This window comes from Crocodylus porosus, unplaced genomic scaffold (assembly GCF_001723895.1).
Source record: "Crocodylus porosus isolate Cpor-Errol unplaced genomic scaffold, CroPor_comp1, whole genome shotgun sequence".
In the NCBI taxonomy this organism is placed as follows: Eukaryota; Metazoa; Chordata; order Crocodylia; family Crocodylidae; genus Crocodylus; species Crocodylus porosus.
Window position 1 is genome coordinate 26174975 of NW_017728950.1, and position 23615 is coordinate 26198589.

Sequence of the window (23615 nt, forward strand, 5' to 3'; positions counted from 1 at the left end):
TTATACGTGCAACTTTCAAGACGAAGCAGGTCCTTCCAAAAATAAATAAATAAATAAGGGTGGGTGGGGGGCAACCAAGACAGCAACGCCGCACCCGGGGCCCACGCCCCCTTCCTCGCCGCGCATGCGCCTCTACTGCGTCCACCAGTTACTCCTGGCGCATGCGCCACCTCCCTCCCCGGAGAGCGCCCTGCTTTACGGCCACTGCAAACGTCTCTGCGTAGGACCCGCAGCCCAGGTAACGGGGAAGCGCGGCGCGAACCCGGACCCGCCCATTGCCCCGCTGGGGAGGAGAACACACATTCTTTTTCCAGCGCCGGCTAGGCTGGGCTGGGCTGGGCTGGGCTGGGGGGCGGCACAGTGGTACAGTCCTCCCTGCCGCCTCGCGGGGCTGCCGGCTGCGGCCGCGGAGGATGAGCGGCAGTGGCTGGGGTTTGGGTGGGGGGGTCATTTGCTTTAGGGAATTAAAGCCTTTAATTAGGGTAAACTTCAATAATTGTGTGTGTGTGTGTGTATGTGTATGTATTATAAGCGCACGATTTTTGTTATAAACAAAATACTTAAAGCGGGTTTGGAGGGCAGCCCGCCCATGGCAGCCTGGTGCTTCCTCTGCTCTCAGACCGTACCACCCTGTCTAACCCGAAGCTCAAGGGCCTCAGTAGATCGGTGGCGGCTCCCTGCAACCTGTTGTGCTGGCGCCCGCTTCCCACAGGATCGCACCGTGCTCCGGTTCTCCAGAAGCCGTTGGCGCGCACGTTGCGCTCCAGTCTGCGTGTTTGTCTTGGGGGCACCTAGGTGTTAAAGCTTGACGGTCGTGCGTATATTTGCTGCAGCGCAAGTGCTTCCTTCCCTCTGTTTCTCTGCAGAAAGGCAGAGCCTGCTGAGGGCGTTGGAGAAGATGAGAGTGCCTGAGCAGCTCTCCAGCTGTCACTGTGTGAGCCCCGAAGACTAATGCAGAGAATCAACAAGAACGTGGTTTTGGCGCTTCTCACTTTGACCAGCTCGGTGTTTCTTCTGTTCCAGCTGTATTACTATAAGTACTACTTGTCGCCAAAGGTAAAACAACACCTCAGCCTGCAGCGCTCAGTTCGGCAAAAAAGCGTTTGGAAAAAGTAGTACTTGGTCCTTTAGTGCTATCTACTAATGCAGTTAGCCCCTGACAAATAGTCCCTTGAAATGAATAATTGTTACCATAAACCTGAGATGTGCAGAGGCTGAATAACTTGTCCTAGAGGACACCAGGACTCTTATGGCCCTCTGTTCAGACTGTTATGCCCACCAGAGGAAGAGCAAGTGGGTATTATGTCGAGTTGGCTGGAATCCAGGCTTTTTACCACATATTTAAGCTCAGTCTACTACCTCAAAGCTCTTCAGGCTCCATGTGCATGCCCATGATGTAGTTCTGAGTGACGTAGTGTGGAAACTAGGATCAGACTGGGCGCATCTACACTTCCTTAATGGGCCGTAGTTACAGAGCATTAAGTTTAGTACCTGTAATAACAGGTACTAAAAGCACTACTGTGCATTAGTTCAGATGAACGCCTTTAAAGTGACGGTTAATGCCCATTGGACTAACGTGCGCATTAGTAGAGTTTTTGCCAGCTGTGCTAATGCGCAGTAAAATTAGTTCAATGGGCATTAAGCATCTTCTGTAGATGTGCCCACAGAGATTTTTATACGACTGTTCGGGGAAACAAAGTAACCACTATGTTTGTTTGTAGCCTGTTCTGTTTTTGCAGAAGCAGTTGTCTTTATTACCTAATATTCAGTCATGAAATTTTTGAGAGATTAAAAGTAAATGTCTGCTTTCGGTGTTCTTACTGTGAGCCAAACAGCATATGAAACCATGAAGATGGTCTTAATGTAAATAGAAGTAAGATATTGCCATTCAAAGGAATCTAAAAGTGTAGTATAAGAGTTCCTGCTTTCATTTGACTTCCTACCTTTGATTTTTTTTTTTTTCTTTTTCCCCCACGGGAACAGTTTTATTCTGAGAGACGAGGTTCTTTGGGTAAATTGGATATCTTTTATTAGACCAACTCAAATAGTTGGATTATTCAATGCATTCTTAACACTTTATGGTACAACTGTGTGGCTTCCTCCTACGCTATGTTTGTTCAATACAAAGCTGTACATTAGGAATCATTGTCCATTAATTATCCAGAAGTCTGCAGTGTGAGCTGTATTACCCTCATCTGCATTGAGTCTATAACATTAACATTTTCTCTCTCTGACTTAAGTATTTCAAAACATTTCCTTGATAAGATGTAACACTCATCCTCATAGGGCACATCCCCATGAGCAGGAATGTGCATTTCCCCAGGGACAAGTAGTAGTGGCACAACTTGTGCTGCTTGTCCCTGGGGAACGTCCATGTCATGCATGTTCTGGCATGCTGCACATTGTCCTTGGTGGGGTAGGGAAGGCTGGGGCCAGCAACTGTGCTGGCCTCGGCAGTCTTACCTGGGGACCTCCAGGAGCTGCAGCCACAGCTCTCCTGCAGCAGGGAACCTGGCTGGTAGCTGGAGCATGGCTCTGGCCAGCCAGGCTCTAGTTCTGGGCAGCATGCACTGCTGCCATGTGCACTGCCCCACTAATTTTAGACATGGGGATTTTTTTGACCCTGGGATCTCCTCCTACCCACCATGTACTGCAAAGTAGCAGCGTAGGAAACACCTGCATGTGCATGTGGTGCCACCAACCCATCTGGTGCCGCATACTGCACTCCCATGCTCATTTGGATGTACCTATAGTGTTTTTCTGAGCTGCTTGTATTTGTCATGTCCCTTTTTATTTTTACTTTTATTAATTGGCTCCTCACCTGGGAAGCCTACAATGCTTGCTTATCCAAAACTCCCACTGGTTTGCATTGTCCATCCAGCTATATTTAAACAAATCTACTGGCCCTGGCTTTGTACTCCATGTTGTGTTTAAATGATGAAAACCTGCAGTCTAAAATGTTAAATGAAAAAGCATACCAGATTAAAAAAAAAAAAAGACGAAGCAGCCAACATTTAGCACTTTGTAGCTGTCAAGATCTTTTCCTCTTTTTTTTTTTTTTTCTTGCTAGAATGGACCAGCTTTTTCAAGAGTCAAAGGAAGCCAGTCAGGGCAGGATAACACAAGATGGGTATGTAGTGTGTTGATTATAGCATCTTGCAAGTCTCCAAGAACTCTTGAAAAATGCAGAGTATGGGTGCAAGTCTGCTTCCAGTTAATTCAGTGGGAAACTTGTTCCAATTTAAACAGCATCAGGCTTGACCTTAGAGGTTTGAATATGACCAGGTAAGTTCCTGGGAGTTGCAGGTCCTAACCTCTTACAGAATATGTTTTCTACGTCTTGACCAGACTTCTAACAGGTTCTGTTTACTCTTACAATAGGTTTACTAGTGCAATACAAGCTTCTTTTTTCTTCCAAAAAATAAACAGCTTTCATAGTCTAGGAAAACAAATTTTAATTGTAACCATATTTACATTATTCTTTAAACAAGCTCAACATATAGATATATCACTAGGGTCAGAGAATGAGGTCATCCAGTATGCATTATGGCCAGATTCTGGCTGTTGAATTTTATACCAGAAATGCTCGTAGCCATTTTAACCTCTCAGAAATTTGGGTGAGGTACAGGATGTCTCTTACTGGCTGATATGCAGTGTAATGATGCTGACATCTAAAAGATACCCCGCTTCAGGTAAGCAAAGGTAAAAGCAATGAGAGTGCTTTTTGAAATTCTCAGTTCTTAAAAGGATGTCAGGCTGGGTTTTTAGCTTTGGGGGCTTTGTCTCTTCTGTCCCCAACACACTTGGAGAAAGTCAAAGCAGAAGCAGACATGAGGACTGTTCGGTGACATAGAAATGCCTGAAGATTCCAAGAAGTGACAGTCCTCATAATCAGCAACATGGTGCCATGTGACATATATAGGATGTAATGTTCTTTCTGGTCCAACTGCCTGCAGGCAGACTGCTTCCCTTTAGCTCTTACTTTATTGGAGTGTTATTAACAAAGCAGAATGCTCCAGACATTTGCCTGTGGCTCACTGCAGGTGTCTTCCCAACTTTCAGCTAATCCCTGAGGGATCGAGTATTACATTATTCTACTTGGCTGAATCCTTCATGGATTCTTGACAGCAGGACTCCTTTTTCCTGCTTGTTTTAGTGTAAACTTGAAGAGCCTTTCTTCTCTGAAAGGTGACGGCAAGGATGGTACCTTTTTCTGCATAGAACCAAGTCAAATCTGCTTGCTTTAATGGCAATAATAAAAATTTTAGCACTTGACTCTCTTGTTAGTCAAGCTGGCTCTTTGGGGTTAAGAGAGCAATAATCCTTTCTGTTTCTCCCTGAACAAGATCCAGAGAACAGTTTCGTAAATTTCATTTTTTGCCCTATATCCTGTTTACTTGTGTTATCTTTACCCGTCTGCTGAAGCCAGTGGCATTGTAAAGGTATCGGAATTTAATCTGCATAAATTGGATGGATTTATATAGAATGTGAAACTCAAGCCACCCCTGCATGTGTGCGTGCACACCCCGGCCCACCCTGCAATGCTGGGTTCAGTCTGCAGAGCTGTTAGTGAAGGGAGGGGGCAGTCTCTTTATATGGCCCTGTTTTACCTTGAGATGCAGTGACTCTAAACTCCACAAGGCTGTGTTCACTCATGCTTTTCAGAGTAAAACTTTACAGTGAGGCCTTTGCTTTTAATTGACTGACTTCATCCTGCAACACTGAATGAAATGAATTTCTAATTGCTGCCATGCTGTGATATATTGCTGTAAATATTGTTTTTTTTTTTCATGTTCTGTGGAGACGTGAACATGCCTTATTGAAAGTTACCAGTGTATGAGTCAAACTAACAAATCACCATAACATGCATCTTCTTGTTAAAATATAAGTCTCTTACATCTTTGTCATACTTTATAATGATGACTGTTAGAACACTCTTAGTATACTGAAGTCCAGAGACCACACTGTACATATGCTTTCCTAAACAGTGCATATTGTATTTATGCTAGAAGCTATAAAATGACAGGAGAAAGCTGATAGAAGGTAGCTAGTACGATTTCTCAGCTTCTGTTTACTGGAACAACCAAACAGCCTGGTCATATAAACAACCCAGGTAGTGTCTATCTGTGTTTGTCTGGTAACACAGACTCTTGATAGTGTTAGTCTGTCCTATGGGAAAAGCTGTTGTGAAATATATATATTAATTATAATAATCTCCTTTGCTTTCTGTTTTAGTTTCTTCATTGGTAATTAAAGTTAATGCTTATCTATGTTTCTGGTGAGGTGATAAAATTTCATTAGATATTCTGAATAATGATTTGAAGTCCTAAATGCTAATTATAGTGAGATATAGTGTTTGTCAGTTATAATTATAAACTTCTCTTCCTCCCATGTTTGAAGGGTTGACTCATTCAATGGACTATATAAAAACTGTTGAACAGAATTTTTAAACGTAGACTTGTAAAGAGATTAACAGCCTTCTGATTTATAGGGACGAAACAATTTGTAGTTTCAAAAATATTTTCTTACATTGTTTAACTCTAAAAGTGGAAAAGGCTTTAAATGTCTCACAACCCCTAGAATACTCTTTGTTGTGCTGATAGATTATCAGACAATATCTTAAAACTAGTCTTATCCCCCCTGTCTCCTGCAGAGGGCTCTGTTGTACAATATAAGTGCTATGAGCAGAAACACTGGCATGATAAATTCAAAATGTGTGGAACCTGGATGGAAATACTCCTGTCTGTCTGTGGAAGGACTTTGGCACATACAGTCAGTCAGTCTGCCTATGTGAAGGATTTTACTCTCATGTATGTCTCAGGGCACCACCACTTTTCTGTACATGCACTTCACTTTTGCATGTAGCTTTGGACCTGACAGACTTCTCGTTACAGAAGACTATTAGAGATGCTGGTTCCGAATACCAGTGGATTGTTTATTTTAAAATATTTATTTTACATGCTTAAATAAAAGGATTCTGACTTCTTTTTTTCCACTCTTCCAAACAGCATGTGGTTAAGAAATTCTTAAATTTAGTGTCCAGTCACAACGTACCAGTGTATCTTATTGATCCTTTGGTTCTGGGACTAATAAATAAAGATGTCAAGCAGCTCAGAAGTTCTTCTGATGGAAGTAGCCCAGAATGCAAGTATTTCTGTGCTCCAAGGGACTTTACCACATTTGCACTACTGGACAAAACGTGGAAACATGAAGTAGGTTGTTTTTCTTAGTTCTTTTTTGTGCATTATGATGTACCGTTCCATTATAGGGTTGATAGTTGTTTAACAGAACATTCTCTTATTTAAATGCTAACAGAGGGAAGATTCATGGTTTGGAACTGATGTTTTTAGGCTTTTTCAGAAACTTCTTGTGCTGAAAGCTTTTCATGTAATAGCCCACTTGAGATATAAGACCTGTGGGTCCCTGGAAGAGAATAACTGCTATCAGCAATGAGGGAAGTCATACATAATGTTTGAAAGGTTGAAAAATGAAGAATCAGTTAGGTACCCCTGAGGCAGCTGTTCACAAAATGTGCAGGTCCTTTGAAAGATGTTTAAGAGGTGGATATCTTTCAAAAAGAAGGAGAGACCTACTTGAAAGGGACTGTTTCATTAGAGACAGCTACTGGATACTGAAACATTTTTGCTTGTCAGTTAACTGTTAGAGTCTGTGCTTTTTGTTTCAGTAGTATAAGATTTTTAAACTCTTTGTGATGATATAAAATCTAGGTCCTATTTTATTTTATGGTAAGAAGAAATGCCAGGAGGCCAAGATTACTGCAGCAGCTCAGTGCAATTTAGGCTTAGCACAGTAATGGAAGAGCTCTCTGGTTTTCCAGAAAAGGGGAATTCATAGTATGGGTTTATTCTGCTCTACAAAACTAAGAAAATCTTCTTTTAGAAAACATTAAAATGTTTATTTTTGGCAATTGTCTTGGCTCAGGCGTGCAGAAATTTTTAGGGAAAATAAAGTTACCCCCCTTTTAAGGATTTAGGAAAATTCCTGGAATAGTTAGGGTTTGATTTCTGATCTACGTTGTGCAGCTGGAAATGAGGAGCAGCATAAGTGTATGAAGAATTGGCACTTATGGTACTTATGCCTTGTTTTTGCTCACTTTGCAACTCATGTTCTTTCTCTGACTCTTAGACAGGCTTATTTAGATCTGCTGAGAAAATGGGATTCCAATGGCTAAAGATTCAAAGCAAAGATCCACGCTTGGAAGGGATGGATGACCTCTCTGGGATTGAAATTCCACTGCACTATATCTTCAGATTGGCATCTCACGCCATCCATGTGGTAGTCTTTTATGAGAGGAGTGGTAACTACCTCTGGCATGGCCAGTTGAGGCTAAAACAACACATGGACAGAAAATTTGTGCCTTTCCGGAAGCTGCACTTTGGTCGCTACCCTGGAGCTTATGAAAAGTAAGTTAAAATATAGGAATAAAGAGAAGGATGTAAAACCTCTGATACTACTTTCAGGTTCATTACTTATATATTAGTAGTCAATCATTCATATTTTCAAAGGTGGGTTATGAAACTCAATTGACATGTTCATTTAAAATGTAGGTAAATTAAACATTTATGAAAATAAATCCAAAGCAGAGATTTTCTCTAATTTATAGATAGAAGAATTGAGATGGGGGTGAAGTGTCTTAACTTGGAAATGAGATCCTGTAAGGGGTTAATGCAGAATTTGTTAGTGGAAGGATAGCATTCTTTTGAACAAGCATCCATGGTCCATCTTGCCAGGAGCAAAGTTAATTGAAAAGCTCTGGTTGTCATCTGATATCTGAAATACTTTGTCACATTTAGCCAAAGAACCTTGTCTGCCTTGGAGTCAATATGACGGACAAAATAGGGATCATCATATTAGCGGTATTTGATATTAAGGAAATAATCTCTTTCCAGAAGTTTTGTGTTTAGATAAAGAGCTGAAGTCCTCAGCTTGGAAAATACGGGGGCTATCTTTGCAATAAAAGCCTGGTTAATGGTACCTAGTGACAAATATTGGAGCATGCTGAATAGGGGGCTCTCTTTTCTGTCATTACCCTGAGCCTCAAATGCATGTGCACCCATTTTATCCAACCCTCACCCATATTTATGCATGCTGGAAAGGAAACCCATATTTATGCACAGGTATGAAGTTTTGCTAGTCATCAGATTTAGGTTCACTTCAGAACTCCATAACGTGTTTGGAAAAATAAGTGATTTTTGGCTATCTCAGCATGCAGACGCATCTGATAAATGACTTCGGTAGCAAAAACCCACTTTCTTCACACCTGACTAATGTCAAAATGACCAGCTAGAATTTTTGCTTAAATGTTGAGAAAATCTGGAATAGGTGTAATTAATTCCAGTCACAATAGCAGCAGTAACAGAATCTGATTGGGCATCAGTGAAATCAGTTGCCAGTGGGTCACCTAAAATGCCTTTCATATTCAGAGCATTGACCCTCACAACACCCTTATTGATTTTTACAAAATACTGTGCTACTTTCCTCTAAAATACGGATCATGAAGGAGTCAGGTTAAGTAACTTGACTGACTGAGATGTACTGAGTCTGACTAGGTTCACACTGCAGTCAAGGGTGTGACTGAAGCTTGTACAGAGACGTGGAAGCTAGTTTTAAATTGGCCTGTATATGTGTGCCCAAGCTGCAGATGCATTCTTGACTGCAGTACAGAAATACCCTGTTGGATTAGGTAAATTATGTGTTTTATAACGCTGTACCTATAGGTATCCCCCTTCTCCCATTTTTATAGTCATGGTAAGAGACTGAAATAGGTGTGTTTGGAAAAAAGTGCCTTCTCTACAGATTGTCTCCAATATTGCTCAGGATTTAGGCTTGATTAGATTAAGAGTTTATTACATCTTTTCCTTCAAGCCCTGATTCAGAGTCTTTTCTTTTCCTTTCAATGAGTTTTGGATAAGGTACAATATGCATAGTAAAATGGTGGTGCCAGGAGTAATAGAGTTTTTTGTATAATAGTGTAAGAACCTGAAGAAAGTTACACCTCTGGGAAAAGTGATTACTCAACACCTGGAAAAAATGAAAGAGCTCAGTAATGGCTGACTGAAACTCGTGTAATTTGATTCGTCTGTTTCTTTTTCTATATTTGCTGCTTATGAGCAATCTATTCTGTATTGGCGTTCTAGCTTTCCAAGTTGCCTTCATTTGTTCAGTATTCACAGTCATAGTATTTCTGCATAGGAGAGTGGTAAATCCATAGGCTAATTACAGTATGTACGAAGCCAGATATATACAGTGAGGCTTTGAGAGTGATATTCCCATAGACTGTGTGAATGTCACAATAAATCAGAACAGAAACACTTGTAGGTTAAAATAAACTGATTCATTTTTATTAAGAAGTAGTCACGAGGCCTACCTTAACTCTTGGAATCTCAAACTTGTTACTTGTCTTGATCTAATGTCCAGTGCATTAACTCTTAAATACCACTCAAATTGTCATTGTTATGAAAGTAAGGAAGCCTTTAAATTCAGGGGCCAAGATTTTTTTAGGCTAAAATAGACTCCTGAGTCCATACATATTTAGGAAGCTGAATAAATGATCTGAATTTTCAAATGTGTTGAGTAGTTAGCAGCTCCCAAAAAAGTAAATGGAGCTGTTGGCCCTCAGCATGTTTGAAAATGAGGTCACTGATAAGGTGCCTAAATAGGGGTTTATGAGTCTAACTTTTTAAAACCCTGTCTGTTTTTATATCTTAACTCATGGGGAATATTTAAAGTAGCTGTCACACTATTTTTTGTCCTGAGTTGTGTATTTAGATATAGGATCTGCTATATGAGTTAATGTATTTGAGTAGCTTCACAAACTGATCCATAGAAGTGGCTCTTGTTTTGTCATGGCTGATGCACTCTTGGACAGGAGAATGATGTCTCTCTTTCTTTCACTACAGGCTAGTACTTCTCCCTGTTTCCATTGATGAATTGAAAGTTCAGATTCCTAAAAATCCGTCCCAGTTTCTAGAGGAGATGTCACACGCTAGATTTCTTGAATGTAGGTACAGAGAAGCTCGGGCTTTCTTTCAGGTTAGTGGTAAACAGGTAGTGTTTCCTCTGAAATATAAAATCATTTGTATTGCTACGTCTAGATCCTAAAAACACTTACCTATGTGCTTGACTTGAATGAGATTAGCAATGTGCAAAGTTAATGCAATACGTAAGTGCAGGATAAGGGTCTTTATTTTCAGAAGCTACTAAAATGGAATAACTCCTAACTAAAAGCAGTTCCATCTATTCACAGTTATAGAAATGTTTCCACATTTGAAACCATATGAAGAATAAATACATAGTTATAACTTTAAGGCCCCTTTTATGCTACCTAAGTATGTAAAGTGACTTTACTGTAAATAAAGTCCCTAGATGGAGGCCCTATCTTTTGTGTTTAGGTTTTGCTGTCTAACTGTTCTGACAAATTTCCAATAGTAGTAACAGTTTTTAAACTTCTGGTCTTTACAGGCTTGTTCATGTATTACTGTGCTGCAATTTTAGTGCTTATATTTGAGATAATGTCCATTCAACAACTCTTCCCCTCCACCTCCATCTTTCAGGTGCTTGTGGCCCTTTGAATGACAGTTTGGCCTGAAATTTTACTAATCCAAAGTAAAAATTTGTTAAGGCTGATATCTTACCTTATCCCAATGTTGGAATAGAAATATTTCTGTACGTGTGTGTGTGTACACACATGCATGCATGGGTGGATCTAGAATTTTGAAAAGGGGGGTGCAGATGGTGAGACGCATCATCACATATAAAACAATATACATTTTTCTCCAGTTAAAAATAAATTAATATGTTAGGGGTTTACGGCTGTATTACTCAGTTTAAAATTGAAGCAAAAACCAATATGACTTCATTGGAATGAGTTGAAACAATCTGCAGGGCTGTGAAATTGGAGCCTTTACCAGAAGCAGCTGACAGACAGCACAACTGCAGAATAAAGGATAGCTTGATTTGGTGGAACAACAAGACCTGTGGAACGAAGAGTTTAGAAGGGATCAGGTAAATTATAATGACCTCTGAAGTCAAGTGAGTCCCTCAGCACTGCCTGAGTAAAAATGCTGCTGCCACTGCCAGGCAGTTAGTTGGCTTTAGACTTTGGGTAGACCAGGAATCAAAGGAGAGGTGCAAGTGCACCACCCCAGATCTGCCCCTGTGTGTTCTTGTGTGCTCTGTTATCTTGAAACTGACCTAGCTGTAAAACCTCAAAGTTGGCATAAACTTAGGCCTGGTCTTGTAGTCTTAATCATTGAGACTACTTACCACACAATTACTACTTACTCATGTAACAGCGCAAGGTCCTTACTCAGTGAGGATTTGTTCCTGTATGGTTTTCAACTGATCTGTTTTAGAAATGATGCTATAAAGGTTTAAAGACTACATATTCTGCTAGATTTTTCTGCTGGGTTTTTAAACATGCTTCAAGTTGTGGCTCCAAACAGGCATTCAGCGGGATAGATTTTTATCCTCCTGCTTTGGCTGCAAAGCAGAGGTTCCCAACCACCAGGGTGCAGCCTGGTACTGGCCGTGAAGGGTTGGCTGCTGGGTCATGGCATGAGCCTCCCCGCTTGGACCCCTGTCTGTCTGCCCAGGTGAACGGCTTCCACCTCCAGCAATCATGTGCCAGGTTAAAGCTGGGTGGCGAGGCAGCCGGCTCTGTGTGCACTGTCCCACTCGTGTGCCTGTCTGCAGTATAAAAAAGGCTGGGAACCACTGCTGCAAAGGATGTGCTAATCTAGGAGGCTCTCCTCTGTTCCCCTGTCCAGCATTGGAACACAGATGCAATCCCTCCATCCAGTCCTTTCTGGAGTATAATGGTGGGACAAAACACCCGATACCAAATTACTTCAACTCTTTTTGAGGGACCCATCCACACTGAGGGGAAATGAATTTGTCCTGCAATCCCTAAATTTTACAGTTAATCCTTATTCATGCCAGTCAATCATAACTCTGTATTCTCAGTGCCCCCATCATCAGTGTTAGATGGGTGCAAGAGAATAAATTTGAATCCTCTCTGAAAGGAGAATAGCAATGGGCATGCATCATTTTGCATTGGAGGCTTCAGGAGTTCCCTGAGTTGTATGACTTTCACCATCTCCAAGCTGTGTCTTCTGAGGTGGAGACGAATCCTGTACTGGGAGCTTTGCATTTTGAAATGGGTATTTAGCAGCTGACAGTTATGCAGTCAGTGTACTTGGTAAAGTGTATTTTAATGTCTGTTGTTTAGGCTGTATTGCTTAGTATTAATATTCTTGTGTTACAGAAGATCTCGCAACATGGGAGGAGGTGGGGGGTTGGGTGGGCATGGGGGTTGATAATGCAATTTGTTGTTAAACTCTTCCTTATATTTCTTTCTTAATAATGGGAATTATTGCTAACTTATAAGAGTAATGTACAGTTGTACCACTGGGTGGCGCCAAAGAATTTTTAAAAATTGGATTCACTGCCATGATTTCCAGCACAATTTTTGTCCCCAGTTGTTGTCATTGGGAATCTTTTCTCTAACTTCACTGAGAGCAGGGTTGGGAACAATATTCATTATTGTTCAAAAGAGTAAGTATTGCAGCGATTTGTGACAATTGCATTTGTATATTTATTAGTTTGGAAAACTTAATAAATGGAAGGGAGGCTTAAACAGAGGGAACTTTAGGTTTCAGAAGTTAAGGTGCAGGTACACTTATGTCTGAAGGTAACTTAATGTTCATTAACTCTTTAGCTGTACCCTGATGATACCTCCCTGGATGCAGTGGAATTCAGGAAAAAAGCAAAAGCACTGCTGCATTTGGCTGCCCTAACGCTAAATAACTTAGGAGTGAGATTCTGGCTGAGCAGTGGAACATGCCTTGGTAAAAAATATCTTTACTTATGTTGTCTTGTTTTTCAGCACATTGCAGTTTTATTTGAAATATTTCATCTTGTTTAGTTTCAATACCAAGCATTGAAATTAATAGGAGAGTGCATGCAGTTGATAGGTAGCATCTGTTAAGTATTTGAAAGCAGTGTCAAATATACAGTGCAGTTAAAATAAGCTTTTACTATTGAGTCAGAAGGGGAGGGTTCCACAAATTAATAAAATAATCCCTTTCTAGAACCGCTGTAGAGCTTGATGCTTTGAGATGTCAAACAGGCCTCGTGTGAAATGGTAAATATTTCTGCCAAAAGCAGTTGTTCAGTGTATTGCATCACTCCAAGTAATATTGTATTGTAAATTAGAAAAATGGCAAGATTGAAGGATCTTTATTTTGTTGCAGTAGAACAGGTTTACTCAAAGTCCTAACAGTTTTGGAGAAGATGGATAGCTGTGAGTACAGCTGTTGCTTGTCCTCATGACCAGTTTGTCTCTGCAGAGTGTAGCAGAAGACTGTTTGCCACCTCCTGTTATCCTGGTGCAATATGACACTTAATTTTTGCCTTGTTTCAGCTCCAGATCTGACTTCACTGTGTCTCTGAACTCACTTCCTTTGTCTTTTTTTAGGCTGGTATAGACAGTGCAATATTATTCCTTACAGCAGAGATGTTGATTTGGGGATCTTTATAAAAGACTACAAATCTGATATCATTCCAGCATTTTGGAAGGCAGGATTACCACTAAAGCACAAGTTTGGCAAGGTGTGTGGCTCACTATATGAACTTTATCCTTCACTGTTGTAACAACTTTCTCTCGAGGTTTATGCCCTCAGAATATATTTCTAAATAGTATGCATGGGGAAAGCTCTCTTAAAGTGTTAGTGAACAACCAAATAAAAGCAAGTTGGCTGGGTGTGGGAACTTACTGGGGAACAGCTGATATGCAGTACCTGTTTGTGTGCCTGGAGTTACACTCTGATAAGTGAAAACTGAACTGGGGAGCTTCACTCTGTTTCATTCAGAAGTAAGATGCCTCACGTTATCACTGAGTAACTGCAAGCACCCGTTTACCATATGACAGCTGTCCTACATATGGTCCACATGGTTTGTCCATTACTTGATCTTGCAACTGTTTATACAGAAACTCAGTTTATTTCTTTGATTACTCTTGTTGAGTTATTATATTTTTCTGGTGCAAGGGCAGCAATATATGTGTGTGTTTGTAAAGTACCTTTTATAATGGAGTCCTAATTCTTCTAGGAGCCCCTGAATTTTACCTTAATAGAATTATTTTGATAATGTTAAGAGACCATGCTAAGAAAAACAAGGCTTCTGAGGTGAGGTAATATCTTTTTATTGGACCAACTTGTTTAGCTTCAAAAGATAGGAGACATGTTGGTCCAATAAAATATATTACTTCACTTAACAAGCCTTGCTTGTCTCACAATTCTGGGCCATCATCACTACTGTAACAATACCAATAAACTAAAAGGGATTCTAGCTGTGTTTAAGGTTCAAGAGAACTTTAAATATCAAGGTGGAATGTTGTTTGATACTGAACCTGCTTGTAGGGGTATTAATCTATGTAGGCCTTCTCTCAAAGCCGGTGTCTTGGGCTGCAGTTGATAGATAAAGCATAGGATCACAATGGTGAAGCAAAGAGGAAATATTGTACAAGTCGGGGAAAGAGGAGCCCTTTGAGGGGGGCGGGAAATGTTCAGAGCTGATAACTGAAGTGATTTATTTAGGTCAGAGTGGTTCAGACATACCAGAACATAAGATGGCGGATGCCAGGGAGGGTAAAGAACAGGAGTTCGAGCTCTTTAGATATACTTGGTTCAGTGCTGTCCCTTTAAATCATCCATCCCTGCCACTGTTGGAGACAGGATACTGGGCTATATGGACCATTGATCTGACCCATTGTAGCACTTATTATGTTCTTAAGTACCTGGGGCTATGTATAGCCATGTTTAATCTCCCAAGTCACTATGTTTTCATTTAAGTTGGAGTACAAAAACTGATCATTGGCTAGTGCTAGTGGACATTGCGTTTGAGAGAAAGATTGCCCAGTTTGAATTGCTTTTCATCAGTCATTCATTAAGTTTATTCTGCTCTTATATGTGAAAGTCTGTCTCTCTCTAATGTTCAGTCTTTTGATGCTTAAATACATGGTTTGTTGTGGTTTCTGCACGAGTTCTAGTTAAGTACGCCTATGAGATCTGAGATCTGCAAAAGCAAGATTAGAGTTGAGTTGAACGCAAGTCACCTTCCATTTGTAGTATTTCTAATATACTATATTCAGGATGCAGCTTTTGAAATCTGAACAATTTGATCTTTTGGGGGAGGACGTGTTAAAGGCATCTTCTTGGCAAGAACTTTCTCTTCTCTTCTTTCCTGCTTAGTGTGAACTTTGGTCCTTCTGAAGAGAGTTAGCCACAGTATCTCCTTTAGTTAGCCAAGAGAGGACACCAGAGAGTGCAGCGACAAGATTTCTTTGAAACCTGCCCGCACAAATAAATTGTGTGCAACCTTCTGTTTTTCCTTATGGTTATGATTGAGTACCTAAGATGTACATTTGTCTCGTAGGTAGAAGACAGCTTGGAGCTCTCCTTTCAAAGGGAAGGTGATGTGAAACTTGATATTTTTTTCTTCTATGAAGAGGATGACCACATATGGAATGGAGGAACTCAGGCCAAATCGGGCAAGAAATTTAAGTATGAATTAGATTCACATCTATTGAAGGGAAAGTAGCTAAATAGTTTTTCATATTTGAGTAATAATATTTAATGTGTTGTAACCAGACAGTATTATAAAATTGGTAGTTATAGTAGTTGGCACTTAGTTTGATGCCTAAGCAAGCAGGTGCTTCAGTAAGAGAGAAATCTATAGAGATTTTGCATTGTGAGAGCTAGAGAAATGGAGAGCATGGCACTTATGTGCCTTGTCAGACCTGTGCTGCCTTCAAGCATTGTCGACTCGCTCTTCACCAGTGTTGGATGTGCTCTGTCAAATACATGTTGTCTGGAATAAGATTCACTTCCATTTGAATGGAAAGGTAAAATAGGACTCAAGCTTGCACATTTTCCTTCTTTTACAGGCAGGCCTTTATTGCAGTTATTAATTTTTCAGTGAGCAATAATTTTCCAAGCATCTGTGTGTGAGATTAGGGATTAGGGCAGGAGCCTTGTCTGCCTTTACAAATAACGTAGCGTTTTGGGGATTCTGTGGTAATCGCTTTTCCTGATAACATTATTTCCGTAATATAAACTATTACAATAAAATGCCTCTGTTGTTTTGCTTTTTTTAATGTTGTTGCTGTTGTGAGAGTGACTGTCAGTGAGATTCTGTGTACTTTATTGTTTTTTCTGTTAAATGTGCCAGTAAAAAAAAGAGGATTTTGCTGTTTTTTTGCAGTTTTTCTCAGTGAATTGAGAGTTAGTTTAGGCTCTCTCCATCTTGCTCATCATTTCCAGTAATAAAGGTTTTGCAGACCAAATTAAGACCTGTGTGACACCATTATCTTCCAGTTTATTCCCTGAGTGCCTTTGCACAGGTATAGCTAATTGAAAATTAGTAAACACTGATGCACAAGACAGTGTTACCAGTGCTCTCCCTTGGGTGCCTTGGCTTTGCAGGGATAAGGAGTAAATTGCAGCAAAAAGTTATTTTAATCGTTGAACTGAGAAGGTAAGAGTGTAAATTGACAAAGGGAATCGATTTGTTGAGTAAACGAGATGCTATATTTGCAATTTTACTTTGAGAAATGACTGTGCTGTCCCTTAGGATGTATTGACCCTTAGTTTTTCCTCATGGAGTTCTGGGGGTTTTTATCCACATGAACAGTTAAAGTTTCCTTCGCTGTATGCCTGCATGTCACACCTGATTTGCGACACTGAATTCCATTCCAAAAGAGCTGATGTTACTTTACAAAATAATCTTGCACCACTTTATTGGGAAGGTGGGGCTTGAGAGCAATGGTTTTTGTTCCTGCAAACAGCAGAGGCTGTGTGTTGTTGTCGCCCCCCCTCCCCCCAAGTTCTGAGAAAGACATTGGCTTTGAATTCATGCTCCAGCAGTTTGCACCAGCTGTTGTGCTACTAGTCTTTCCAGATGATACAGATGTTCCAGCTGCCATAGATTAAGAAAAAGGCTTCTTCTAATGCTCTCACATTTTTTTAAACAAAGTTGGCAAGAGGGGCTGATGACAAAGTGGATTTTGAAAGTAGTAAAACATAATGAAAACTGTAAATCCTACAGTGCTGCTTTCTGTATATTTAAAATACATTTAATGCTTACCAGAAAGGTCATCTAGAATAGCTGTCTTGTTTATGAAAGGCCCTGAGCAGTGATAGAGAAAGTATGTTCAGAACACTTCATCCTCACTATTCTCCAGTACAAAATAGCTTCTCAGAAGGGGAGATGCAAGGGAATTTTTTTGTCATTCAGTGGAGCACTCTTTACTTTACTTTAAGGCTTGTTATACCAACCACCAGTAGGTACTTATGTTTTATAGCCCTCAGCTCTTTCAGGATGATTTTGGAACATGAAGAAATGGAATTGGTAATCCAAACCAGAAGTGATTCATTTTTGGTCATATTACAGTTTCATTCTTTGGTTTGAGATTGAGTTCGTAAGAATACTTACCACCTCAAAAGCAAGGTATTTTGCAGAATTTGCAGATGTGAGAATTCCTAAATATCAAACAGAATACTACAGAGCTTCAAAATTAATTATTGTTATGTAGAGTTCTGTTGTAAGTGCATGCAGTGTTTATGGTGAAGACTAGGGCTACTTGCAGATGTTGAAACAAAACCAAAAAAAACATGCTTTACTGGAAGAAGCAGCTTGTTACTTCAACCCAGCTCTGCAGTGTCTGTGTAGATGCGGTGCTTCACCGGGGCACTTTGACTCTTTTATCTAAAAGCTAATTCAGTCAACTATTAGATAAAAGCCCCAAAAAAGCCCCACTAAAGCAATCTATATAGACATCAGGCGACCTTGTTCCAACTAACACACTGCCTCATCTGGGCATGTTCTGGGCTCAGCATGGGAGGGCTCAGAGTTTAACATTATAGCGCCTATTTATTTTGTGTTTTGGGGGTGGGGGGTTTAAACATCTGCAAGCAGTCTTTATAGGTTGTGTTACCACTTCGGTCATAAAGTTCAAGCCTTCAAAACTGTGGCTCTATAATAATGTCTGGATTGACTGTTGTGCTTCTAGAACAGGGTGGCATGCATGGCAGAAGTGACTCGCATAGCCTTTGTGTGTGGCATGTGACAGATTGGGGAGGAGGCAGATAGCACAGCAGTAGATGGATTGGGTAAGGAGCAGAAAGCACAGCAGTAGATGGGACAGGGGAAGGGAATCTGAATGGCACTTGGGGAGGGTGCAGGGCTAATTTATGACAGACCTGCCAAAAAGATTGGCCCTCACCATGCTAGAATATGTGGTAATACTAGAATTTCTATGCTCTTCAGTGAAATGGTAGAGCTTAGAAGCTGTGGAGATATTGTAGAAAAGCTACAATTTAGTATTTAATAAAAACAGTAAGAAAAAAAAAAAGAAACCTTAGGGAAATGGATAATGAATCTTAGCAGCATGGTAATATTGGTGTAGAAACTTTATGATTTTACTCTTTCACATATTTGGGAACTTAAATGTATAATTATTTATAGCTTAATGTGTATTAACTTTCTTTCTTCAAATTATGAATACAGTGCAGCTGGTTGAGGATCAACAGCATCTAAGACTTCTAATTTGATACTGAGTGCAGGAATATTGCTCCTTAGCACAAGAGGGCATGTTGCAGACTTCTATTAGGAAATTGGTAGGATTGAGCAGTGTCTCTTATAATACAGTATATGCCATTCTAGACTCCTTACTAGTTTATATATATAATGCCAGAAATAATCTTACCACTTCAGTCATTCCTGAAGGCAGGGTTTCAACTCCAAGAAACTTGTCATTTTAAAAGGTGAAGAGTGTTAGAAAGTTAGATGTTGGATGCTGCAGATGCCAAGTGTCTGAGCAGTTCTGTTTGGAACATGTCTTGTCACTTTCAGTATTGGGATTGTAAATCTTTTATTTTTTCATTTTGTGAATGTTTTTCTTGGGGAACCAGTTTCCTAACTTCACAGGAAATGCTTGGATGGATGCTATGGGGGGGACACCCGCAGCCAAACAAAACCCACAAGCCCGGTGCTTATCTTCAAGCACACAAAGTCAGTGAGACCTCTGACTTATAGAAAGTTAAACATTTGCATATTTTCTATATCTAGGCCTAAAGTGTGCATTTTTGATTTTAAAAACACTTTTTAACCCCAAAAATCCAGTACTGTAAATTAAATTATATTGTGGGCATTACTAATTCAGAACAACATCTCAAATCCAGTAACTCCAAGAAAATGTTTTCTAACTTTGAAAGAAAAAATTGTGCAAAAAATATCTCTCCTTTTTGCTTTTATGTCCATGCATTGTCTGCTTATTTCCAGTTGCAGATGATTGTTTGCGCATCTTTGGAAAATCTTAGTTTTTAAACATTCTGAGTAGAAAACTCTTCTTCAGGCAAAAATTCCTGTGGTAAAGGGCATCACTAAAGATTACAGATTTTATTACTTAGTGTAAAAATGCATTTTTAATAAAGCTTGGCTAATAGTGTTGACGGCATTCCCACTTTGGTTGCTTTTTTTTGCAGGCTGTTTCAAACTTCAGTTCATTTGTTCACCTTTTAAATCATTCAGAGAAGACTCCCTTTAGAATATGCAGTTTGTATTTTATTAATAGCCTTTGCATGTGTGGGTCTAGTATACTTTGTTTCGCTGTGACAAACAAATGTTTTCTGTGTGTGAATAGCAGCTATATACCACTTAGCAATTGATTGTTGTAGTTCCATTTTAATAGTTATTTTTTTCCCTTGATAGCTGGCATCTTTTCTGTGTAATGTAGGTTAAGACTGACCACAGTGACTTTTGGGTACAGATCCCAAAGAGCTTAGTTATTGTTTTGCTTAAGTTGATAATTTAAAATTCAAATGGTCTTTGTTTTTTTGCTGGAATTGTGCTGTGGTTTAAAATTGCTTTATTAAAGGGGCAAGCTATTTTTTAACATTGATCCATCTTTCAAATATCTGTTACTTAACAGTTCTGAACATTTTAACTTTTTTTTCTTCCCACGATATTTTGTAATCCATGAAAGAGTTGAGACTGCTTTTCTCTCTGAGAAAATGTTCTAACCAGTGAGACTTAGGAGTGATCCCCTTTGCAAACATTAAAAGTTTCGGTATATTTTGGGTGGTAGAATGACACTGCATCACCTTCACCTGTGGAGCTTTATTCTGATCAAATGGAAGTCTTGGACCAGTGTAACCCATTGAACTCAGTGGAGCTGTTGCAGATTTACACTGGGTCTGCTAATATGAGAAGTCAGGGTGGTTTGAAAGAATCAATTATTGAATATGAGTGAGCAAAGCAAGAATCAGAAGCGTGTGGGGGATGAAATGGCACCTTAATATTGAGCAGCTGTTGTATGACCTGGCACTTTATTTAAACGCAAGTGTCAGTGTAGAAATGGATGACGCTGCTTAAGCAGTTTGAGGAAAGGTGGACACTTTTGGCTTTTTTTAAGCATTTCATCTACTCATTTCTCTATACCAATGTATTGGTGCACCTCTACATCATATTTATTTTGCATTCGTAAGCCCTTTATCCACCATTATTACACTTAACCAAAGTGCCAAAGTTTGTAACGGCCTCCTTTGTATTGCCACCTCGGATTGTGTTTGTGGCCTCATTGCCTCCCATTAACTCTTATGGAAAACAAACTGCTCCATATAACCTGAAAAACAGTGTTAAAGTATTGTGCACTAAAGCATTAGGAAATACCAGAATTAAGGCCTTATACTAGAGGCTGTTGGGTGGAGGCTACTGTTCCTTTTACTCCCCATTTATCCGTGGTCCTCTTCATACCTTGATGGCATAGCTGAGAAAATGGATCTGGTTTCCCTGCAGTGGGAAAATCAGCTCAGTGTAAATAAGACATATGTTCTTAGGATCTGAGAACCTAGATTTGTGTGCTGTGCGCTCTGTTGGATCACCTGGGGATTGCTAGATTGTCTCATTCTGCTAACGGTGTGAGAAAAGGAAAGGGCCTCTGTAAAGCCCTTGCAATTGCCATTGCTTCTTGCACCAGAGCAGATTTTGCTTTTATTGGCCACACCTACATGAGATGCAAGTACTAAATGACTGCATAGTAATTGACATTACTGCGCAGTAGCCTCCCCGAACAGCTTTTTGGTGGCGCTGACTGTGCAGTAGTTCGTTGCTACTGCACAGTAGTAATGACCTACTGCTCATTTGGGATCCTTTGTGTATTTTTAAAGACTGCTTATCTACAGAGGTGCAATCAGTGCAGTGCACTAAGCACATAGACATAGTAATACTCAAGCTTTACAATGATTAGTAATCCTTAACATTAGTGAAATGCTATAGTGACTGACTAGGTGTCCTTATTGAATGTTATGCCTGCATTCTAGCCTTCCGTTAATGGTTATGTTCTTTTACTCTGACGTAGGTACCTGTTTCCGAAGTTTACGCTGTGTTGGACTGAGTTTGTAGAACTCAAGGTACACGTGCCCTGCGAAACCCTCCAGTATATTGAAGCCAACTATGGCAAGGACTGGAAGGAACCTGTGAAGACATGGGACTGGAAAAGCTCTCCACCCAATGTACAGTACAATGGAATGTGGCCTGTTGATGAATGGGATGATGTCATTCAAGTCTACTGATCATCTGGATGTTATTAGAATGTGTTTGGTGCCATTGGACCTATCCAGTACCCCTTACTCCAAATTTTTAAGAACAATTTTCATCCATTTTCAAAGGAGATGTTTAATTTTATCTTGTGTAGTGTAGTACATGCAGTATCTTGTTATACATCTACATCAGGCATTCCCCCAGACAGCTAGAAAATGAAAGTTGTATGTTGCAGTTGAGCAGACAACTGGGAGAAAGAGGTAGAAGGGCAATAATAGTGAAATAGTTATGGCAAAAAAAGTTTAAACTTGAGTCATGGCCAGATGGCTTGACTTAATTCAGTTTGGCCTCTGACCTCGGGACTTCCATTCTCCTATAGTTAGGGAAGTAAGTCATAGAGGTTGCTTTCCCTTGTAGAAAGGGGGGATTTGGTTTGCCTAGAGCAGTGGTAGCCAACCTTTTTGGAAGGAGTGCCACAAGTTAGCCCTGTGCCATCCCCAGGTGCCACTCCCATCCCTATGTCCTGCATGATCTGCTGCTCTTTTTTTTGCTCTGTGCCCTTTCTGCCACTGTGCTGCTTGTCCTCTCCCCAATATGCCACATGCCACACACACAGACTGCCCTGGTCGCTTGTGGTTCTCATGCCACAGGTTGGCCACCCTTGGCATAAAGTATCTGCATTAAAGTGATTATAGAAAAAAATAATTTGATCAACTGATGTGAAGCACTCATAGGAGCTGTAGCAGTCAGGTGAGCCTCAAAGGTTGCTGGCATATTGTTCGGTTACTCAGAGAACATGTGACTGCATTGTGAAACAGCAAAGATGAGCTGTTGGGAATGCATGTGTAGTCCTAAATAAAAAGTTGGGGAAGACTCAAAAGCCTTTTGCACATTGGAGGACATTTGGCCCCTCCTCCTATTATGTCCCAAGGAAATCTGGGTTTGGAAGCCTGGTAACAAAAGAGAAGTTCTCTGTTAACCACTTTGTGTAAGTGTGCTGGGGAATATTATCCACAGTTTAATTATAATGTGACGCCATGTGCAGCCGGTAAATGCTTCATATGACGGGCAGTCACTTATTCCATTCTTTGATGTTTTAATTATGGTTCTCAGCCTGGGATTTGCAAATGTATTTTTTGTAACCATCCTTGTTTTCTTTTTGGATAGAAAGAAGTGGGGTGCTGAAATGTTTAAGTAGCACTACTCTAGTTTTTAAATGTCGATACAAGCTAATAATCTGTATACTACTGCTGCCATCTCTCAGATTTACAACAGTGTAATCAAAAGTCTCCTACTGGGTTAACACTGAACTAAATTTTACACAGGGATGTTATTTATTGTACTTTTGATAAGTGTACTAAACTTCTTCATTTGGACTTTGAGAGGAAGCTGTTGGTGAATAATTGGGTTCTGTTAGAAACTGCTTGAATGCATCTAGTGAGAGATGAATCAAAAGTGCTCTCAGAGTGGAGTCAGCAAAGTTGTCCTCCAACATGGGCTAAAACAATTTAAAAGTAGGGTAAGACAAGAGCTGGGGTGTTACTAATGGTATGACTGCCCAGTGTACTGGCACAAACCCTGCAGCACTTGGGTGCTTTCATTTGGCATGAAGCATCCTTCATATGTTTATAAACAAGTCTGAAGACGGTGTTTCCTTTCTAAAGCATTATAGCTGTATCCAAGTCACTGCTTCTCTGTCAGCTGCTGGTTAGATAGGACAAATCTTTGGTGTGTATTTAATTGTTATCTATCCATCCAGTTTTGCAGGTGTATGTGTTCAGGTTAATACAGTTTTTTGAAGAGCTAAAATAGCAGCTGCTATGTGGCTGTTTTACTGCTGCACCATTCCAAGTGCACTCTGGGGCTTCCCTGGGATTTATACCCAGGCGTGCACTGTACACTTATTTCCTGCCAACCTTCCCAGTTCATGAATGCTCCTGCCACTGAATGCTAAGCTAAATTATTCAGCATTTGGCAGATACTTTAAAAATTGT

General features: G+C 40.1%; 1 protein-coding gene across 1 annotated transcript; it reads left to right on the top strand.

Annotated features, from left to right (window-relative positions):
* Positions 1–176: 176 nt before the first annotated feature.
* FKTN (fukutin) lies at positions 177–23069 on the top strand. The gene is made up of 10 exons (XM_019555229.1): positions 177–238; positions 867–1056; positions 3071–3130; positions 6009–6212; positions 7147–7424; positions 9921–10053; positions 12740–12869; positions 13499–13632; positions 15457–15584; positions 21440–23069. The coding sequence occupies exons 2-10, from the start codon at positions 952–954 to the stop codon at positions 21651–21653; spliced, it is 1386 nt and encodes a 461-aa protein (XP_019410774.1). The 5' UTR covers positions 177–238; positions 867–951; the 3' UTR covers positions 21654–23069.
* The last annotated feature ends 546 nt before the right edge of the window (positions 23070–23615 follow it).